The 7,956-nt window shown below is 33.7% G+C and overlaps 1 protein-coding gene across 1 annotated transcript; it reads right to left on the reverse strand.

The window, feature by feature from the left end:
- Positions 1 to 6,532: 6,532 nt before the first annotated feature.
- LOC131874940 (probable disease resistance protein At5g66900) lies at positions 6,533 to 7,109 on the reverse strand. The gene is made up of 2 exons (XM_059218901.1): positions 6,923 to 7,109; positions 6,533 to 6,837 (listed from the first exon to the last, which is right to left on the reverse strand). Exons 1-2 carry the CDS (start codon positions 7,107 to 7,109, stop codon positions 6,533 to 6,535), a joined length of 492 nt encoding a protein of 163 aa, XP_059074884.1.
- Between the last annotated feature and the right edge of the window lie 847 nt (positions 7,110 to 7,956).

Raw genomic sequence — 7,956 nt, forward strand, 5'->3', positions numbered from 1 at the left:
CTTTTTAATATTTCTTCCCAAGACTTTAGCAACAATGATGAATAGGTAGGGAGATAGGGAATCTCCATGGCGAAGCCCTTTCTCACTAGATAAGTATCCCTTGGGATTCCCATTAAGAAGGTAAAAATTTTTTGGAGTACAAACACATTGCTCTATCATTTTTAAGAATCTTCCTTTGAATCCAAATCTCCTAAGGACTTAAAAAAGGAAGTCTCGAGAAACCCTATCATAGGCCTTAGAGACATCAGTTTTAAAAGCCATGGCAACTTTTTTGTTGTTCTCCATGGAGTGAACAAGTTCATGCGCCACAATCACGACATCAAGAATGCGTCTCCCTTTCACAAACTCTTTCTGATTACCTGAGATTAGCTTATCAAGAAAGGGTTTTATTCTATTGACAAACACTTTAGAGAGGACCTTATAGACAATGTTACAAAGACTAATACGTATGAAGTCTTTGGTGGAAACAACATTATCATGTTTAGGGATTAAAGCTATAAAAGTAGTATTGATCTAGTTAAGGAGTTTACCAGTTTTGAAGAAGTCCTTAACTGCATTGAAGACATCAACTCCCATGATATCCCAATAATCTTGGAAGAAGGAAGGGGGAAAGCCATCCAGCTCTGGGGCCTTACAAGGGGCAAAGGAGAACAAAGAAGTCTGCACCTCCTACATGGTAACTCTTTCAGTCAACATAGATAAGTCCTCAGCCCTAATAACTTTAGGGATAACATCCAAGAGATTGTGAGGTTCTTGGAGACCACTTTGGCCATTAAAAGTGTTTAAGCTAAGGAAATCAATGAAAAGAATAGTCATTTCATCCTCATCCTCCACCATAGTACCATCCTCTTTGGAGAGTTTCATAATTCTATTTCTACTTTTGTTCTTCATTGTAGATTGGTGGGAAAACTTAGTATTTTTGTCACCTTCATTTAGCCATTGTATCCTTCATTTTTGTTTTCAAAAAAACTCTTCCTTTCTGTTAAGGATAAGCCATTGATTTTTCAAATCCACTTCCTCTCCATACTCTTTTTCTAGAGCAGTTTTCTCTTCAATCTTAGTTTGTATATTCCCTAGGTCATAGATAATTATCTTTTTATATTCAAATATATTGCCAGAGGAGTATCGGTTACAACCCTTGACCTTATCTTTGAGAATTTTAAGCTTTTGAGCAATTTGGTACATAGGAGTTCCCAAAATTGGAACATTCCACCATTGTTCCACAAGCATTCTAAATTCCAAGTGATGAGACCACATCATCTCATACGTGAAAAGGTAACATTTACGGTCGCAAGGGCCATCCATCACCAAGAGGATAGCATTATGATCAGACCCTACTCTAGGAGAGGAGCAAAGGGAAAAGGCATCAAAGTTCTCCCAATTAGTAGAAACCAACACCCAATCCAATTGAACCTAAATCAAATGTTTCCCAAGAAGGTGGTTAGACCTAGTGAAGTTAGAAACACTAAGGTTAATGTCATCAAACCAGAGGAGGAGATAAAATCCGCAAGATCAATCATACTCTCTGAGTAGTCCTCACAACCACTAGCTTTCTCAGAATGGTACAAAAGGGAGTTGAAATCTCCCACAACCATCCACATGTCATTCTTTTGATTCCCAATGAGACAACACAAAGTGGACCAAAGTCGAGCTCTAGGGGACCTAGAATTAAGGGCAAAAATATTAACAAGGTACCATTGGAGATGGGTTCTAAGATTTTTCATCTTAACAACTAGACAATTCTTTTCAGAGTGAATCAACGAGCCTTCAAAAAAAGTAGGGTTCCAGAGAGTGGTATTTCCCCCAGAAGCACCATAAGAGTCACAATTTAGGAAGGAGGAAGTAACCCAAAAGGAGTTAGTAGCCTTCTAAAAATTCTCCTTATTCATTTGTCTCTTGAATCATTAAAACATCCACCTTTTTCTTCATTAGCTTACATCTTAACATATATTGTTTTATTTGGCTATTCAAACCCTGAACATTCCAGGAGAGGACTTTTATAACAACCAAAAATAAGAAAAGCAACTCTACTTACCTGAATAGAGACATGGCCAACACATGGGATATTAATTTTTCTTCTTTTTATTTTCTAAGAGCCCTTCCAAGGTTGTCTATTTCCCTACCACTACTTCTCATTCTACATCCTTTTGTCTAGTGTATCTCAAAGAAGGTCTTCCAGCCTTACTATTGCCTCCCACATCCTCTTTTTTCCTCTTTTTATTCTTAGTGACAACCTATGTCCACTCTTTACCTTCCTTTTCATCTTCAGATAGCCAAAACTCTGACTTAGCTGGTGGAGGGGTGGAAGAGAATCTTAGAATGTGTAGATTTTCCTTAAGTTTACTAAACTCTCCATCATTTTTCTTTTTAGGAGTTAACATTTGGTTTTTTTGATTAACATTCTCTTTGTTTTGGGAGAAGAGGTGATCTCCAACAACTTTAACTGATTTTTCTCTAGGAGTATCATTTGCATTCTTCTCATGTCCTTACTTCTAGCTCAGGTCAATAAATATCTCACTATTCCCTGAAGTCTCCATGACCAAGTGACAACCCTTAGGAGGATTTAAAGGTGGTGGAGGGACTTCACATGATATTGCATTCACAGAGGAGGATGTCATGTGGTCATCCAACTACTTCTTCTTATCCTTAAGGAAGTTATTTTCAATATCCAGATTAGAGGGACCTTCCAACAATGTGGGGGCTTTTTACAGATGATTCTCAACCTTATTGCTTTGTTCCTCTTCCAAAACTTCCATACTTTTAGGGCTTAGTTATTTATGGTTGTCATTTCTTCTATAGGCTAAACTAAGATGTCCAAAATGGCCACAACTTTGGCAGAAAGCTTTGGCATTCTCATACTCAATTGGTTGAACCCAAGAGCCCAGCTTAGAGAGGAGGGTAACCTTAGTAGGCAACATCGAGTTGATAGTGACATTAAGTCAAACATGCACAAATAATAAATAGGATATGCATTGTGTTATGCTATCAATAGAAAGGAACTTCTCAAAGGAGTTCTCAATCCCATTGAGAATCTTCAAATTTCAGAACTCAAGTAGTAACCTAGGGAGACAGATCCAAGTGGAGGCCACAACACCAAGATCAACCTAGGGATCGAGGTTAGGTTTCCATTTGCATAAGGAGAGGAATTTGTTATTCCCATAGGTCCAAGGCCCCTCCATGAGAATACTAGCCATGTCTGATTGATTAGTGAAGCTAAAAAGGAAGAGACCATTAGCCATAGCATTGCACGACACACTTCCTTTCAACTTCCATCTAGTAGAAACCCATTTTTTCACCAAGTCCAGAGGAGGACGGAAAACCAGAAACATCCCAACCAAGGAGAGGCTAAGTTCAACAATAGATAAGTTAAATAACACATTAGCTACCTCCACCTAATGTTCACTAACCACACATTTAGCCTGGGGAGAAGGACTGTCAGAAGATTTCCTCATCTATGCTTTGTTATTTCTATCTCAAGTGTCTATTCCAACAAAAATAATATAATAAATTTAACCATTCTCTTTAATACTTCCCATGTGACATTTAATTTAATCAAATTAAATTGAAAGTAATTTTATATCTTGATTTATAATTTATTTTCTTTACCCCTTTTATTAGGACTCACTACCCACTAGGCCCTCTTTTTATGTTCAAGTAAACATCCCATTCTTCACTTTTCTCTACCTAATGATGGATAACAAAGTATGATCCAAAATTTAAATCAGGAAAATATACACAAAAAATTCTTAATGTATCTTTACCATGTAGTAATTTTTATATCTATTGCTCTCTTCCTAGATCCATTATTAGATCCAGTCCTCTCTAACTACTTTTCAGTGTGATTCTATACTAAATTAAAATCTTCCAAACTCAAGGCTATGAGGATTTATTTTTCTAAATCCGTCATTTCTCACTCATAAAGAGACATAAACACATATTAAATATATATATTAAATTTGGAACCACATTCTATGGATAGCTTGGTGGAATAACATTACCAGTCACCCTCCCACACTATTTGTATAAAGGTTGGTGTTAGATTTGAGAGTTCTACCTCTACTTTAGATGTTTATCCTTTTAACTTGAAATATTTTCTTTGCATGGCTTCACTTAATGAATAGAGGAAAATTGTAGCTATCATCTTCTTATTGTGCCTAAATCACGGATTGACATCACTAGCTGAAGATTAGAGGCAAGGCCCCTAATGAATCAATTTTGGCTTTCAAAATATGTCATACATCTAAATTCATTGATAATAATAAAGAGGGCCTATAATCCTTTACAAATATACCATAAAACTCTTTAAATATTTATCTCATATTATGAGCATGTATTTACTACTTATAATAATATAAAAGCTTAAAACATCACTCTGCAATAGTGCCTAACTATAAATCCAAGTTGAGTCTTCACATCTTATCATATTATTGTAATTATATTCACAAAGGAATATTTATGTGAGGTTATATATGTCCAATGATGAATCCCCTAGCTTGGATAAATTACAATGAGTGAATATCATTAGAAGGTCCGTTTGGAATCTTTCTATGATTTTTTTAGGAAATATAATTAGTAAAGGAATATATTAAATTTTTTACTTAAATATAGTAACCTATTTGAATTACACAAGTGTTGACTGATTACCTTACCAAATGTCTCCTAGATTTAATTATGAGATCACTTTCTCTAAATCTAGGGCCATTAATTCCCTCGTTAGATTTTCCAAAGTAAACTTACTTTATTGAGTTTTTGCACATCCTTGACAACTCTATTTCTATCTAGGAAGTGATGGAATGAGCTAGATGTTCTCAATGACCTAAAATGCGTGTAGAAATTTACTTCATTAATTCTTACATCCACATTATTTATCACTTCATTCTTTTCATACTTTGGGAACATATCTTTAGGCTTCACTTTATTCTTTGAATTTTAATGCTATTGATTGATGCCTAAACTTGCACTACCATTAAAATTAAATTATCCATACATTTTACGAGATATTTCATTTAGATCCTATACTTTAAATGCTAATTACCAAAGTATTTGGCTATATTTTATCCCATACAATCTCAATAATCCTTATTAAACATATGGCCTCACCTAGTTCATCTAAATGAATGGTTTATAGGAACTTTTTAGTGAGTATTTTCTTATTCTTTTTGAGAAGGATAATGATCTCAAATTCTTCATTCGTGTCCATGACATATTCTACCAAGCCTCTAACTCCTATATTCAATAGCAAAAAATAAAAAGCTATAGGAAACTATTTATTCACAATCTTGTACATTTGGACTCTTTTGTTTGGATATATATATTTATCATCACTAACTTTTTCATTTCTACACACTCACTTGACTCTTCAACATGTTCTTGCTATCTTTTAGTAAGTTGTCATTATCTTTAACTATAGAAAAATCACTTGGATTATTATACCATTTTGAATTAATTGTCAAAGTTAAAATTTGACATTGGAAAAAAAAATTGAGAGTTTTGACTCGCCTTTGGTCTCTTAGTTATATGCAATTATCCTCCTTATATAAGGGCTTTTGACCAATATAATATATATAATGATAGACTAGTTCCTCAAATATCCTTCTATATGTTAAACTCAAATCACTATTGCTTTTTGAATACCCATAATAGATATAGTTTCAAAGTAACTATGTAATTAAAGTCACCCCAAAACTGTATTACAAGGTGTGGGCATATATAAAAACACTTGACTTGTATCAATTGAACATACAATAACTAATAAGGTTACCTAATGAAAAAAATGACTTGCAATAATGTCTAGTGTTTGGACAGTTGGTTAACTTGCAACATTTAACAACTTTCAATGATTATGTAGAGTGAAGTTGGAAAAATCTTGGCACTATAGGTTGTTTATGGTCCCAATATCAATTATTAAAAGGATTGAGATGTTATTTATCATAACCTAAATCTACATCAAAATACAACACTTTTAAGTTAATTATTACAATTAAGATAGTTTACCTAAAGTAGGCTTGAAATATAAGGGAAAAGACTATTCTTATGTGAATTCCACCATCATGCCCATACATACTAGTTATCTTATATATAGGAAAGTAGTATTTTTTTAATATATATTAACTTTTAACTATTAATATTTTTAAATCATTAAGGTTTTCTCGATGGTTTGAAGGTCATTCTAGATGGTACCAGCATTAGAGTTGGTATGCACTATTTCGACATTGCTTTACTTGCTTCCTCTATTGTTGTTGTCTTCTCAATGAACATTAGGGTTCCATTACTTATTTACAAAGTGGTAATTAGATTAAGAAAAAATGTAGTAACATGAAAAATAGTTGATCTTTATTTCAACTCCTTGGATTTTCTGGTCGCACGATAAATGTTTCTCATAAGACTTGCAATGTCTAGCAAATTTGTGCCTACAACCGACTGAAAACGAATGTGATCTTTATTTATATTAATCACTCTGCATTGTTATTACTTGTAGACAGTCTTTATAATAGAGACAAATATAATTGCAGCGAAGAAACCTCCAACAAATTTACAGTCTAGTAGTCTCGGTTGTGGGGATAGTAGAACTGTCTCTGGTTGTTACAACAGTTTTGTATCCTGGCCCTTCGAGTAACAAATTTTCCAAATTTATTCTAGACCAAACATCATCCAAAATTACCAGAGTTGACTTGGGTTGACTCAAAATCAATTGCTGCAGCTGCTTGTGTCCATCTTCCAAATTCTGAAATTCTAGTTTCTTCCTTCCACCAATCTTCTCCCACATAGTCTCTAAAATTCCTATCAGGTTTGGTGATTGTGAAACGTTGATGAAAACCACATTTTCGTTGAAGTATCCTGCTATCCATGAAAACACAAAGTTGATTTAGCCTAAGAACATTAGCACGAAACACCAGATGTAATAAAACCTAAACCAGAGTACCTTTTATTTGAGGATCATTGCAGAGACCCAATACCAGAGTAGTTTTCCCCCCGCCCCACAAGGATTGCACGCCAACGACTGACACGTCCTTCTCTAACAACGTTCCCCTCAAATCTCTAATACATTTCTCCAACCCCACGTAAAACTGAGATTTCCCAAGAACATCATATGGACAATCGTCCACCATTTCAGAACCGTCAGCTGAACGAACTAAAGCTTATTCTGCAATTTGAAAATTCAAACAGCGTGGTCTTCCTCCTCTTTCTTCTTATAAATATTCTTATATTTCTTGTCATTCTAAGGCTATTAGACACGGCCATTTTATAAGCTATAGTATAGTAAAGATCGATCTGAGTTCAAGAATTTTGCAACGAAATGAGAACGAAGGTATGAGGGTGTAGGTCTAAGAATCGAATTCCAAGACATGATGATTTTGGCGTAGAATCACAATTTACGCATCTCTTGACTTGAGAGAAGTTAAGAGGGAAGTTAATGGAACATTTCTTCTCGTTGCCTCGTGGAACACTCCTTGTTGGTATAAGATGCAAAGAAATTGTAAAGAAAAATATTTTCTTTTCGAGTTTGTTTGTTTAATCATGTTCGTTGATATGTGCTGCTAGGAAGATCGCTTTTGTAGGAGACTGTTTCATTTAATATATTTTTAGGGAGAATTTATTTGTGTAAATTTTAGAAAGCATAAAGAATCCATATTGAAAGACTCAAATTTCTACCCTTTGGCATAGGGATCTTATTTGAATATATGTAATGTGATTATTTTTCAATTATATTTATATAATTTAATTGTGTTTAAAATTTTAATATATTTTTATTAATTTTTTTATTAAAAATAATAGTTTAATAGTGTAATTTGTATATCTATGTCAATTTGTATTTATTTTGCTTAAAAGATTTTGTTTAAGTACATATAGGTAAATGGCACATTCTTGTTTATTGTTAGACTCAATATTTCTTTTATCATCTTTCACACATATTTCTACATATTAAATCAAATATAATCTGCATTCAAATGTAGT

This window comes from Cryptomeria japonica, chromosome 4 (assembly GCF_030272615.1).
Source record: "Cryptomeria japonica chromosome 4, Sugi_1.0, whole genome shotgun sequence".
Taxonomy (NCBI): domain Eukaryota; kingdom Viridiplantae; phylum Streptophyta; class Pinopsida; order Cupressales; family Cupressaceae; genus Cryptomeria; species Cryptomeria japonica.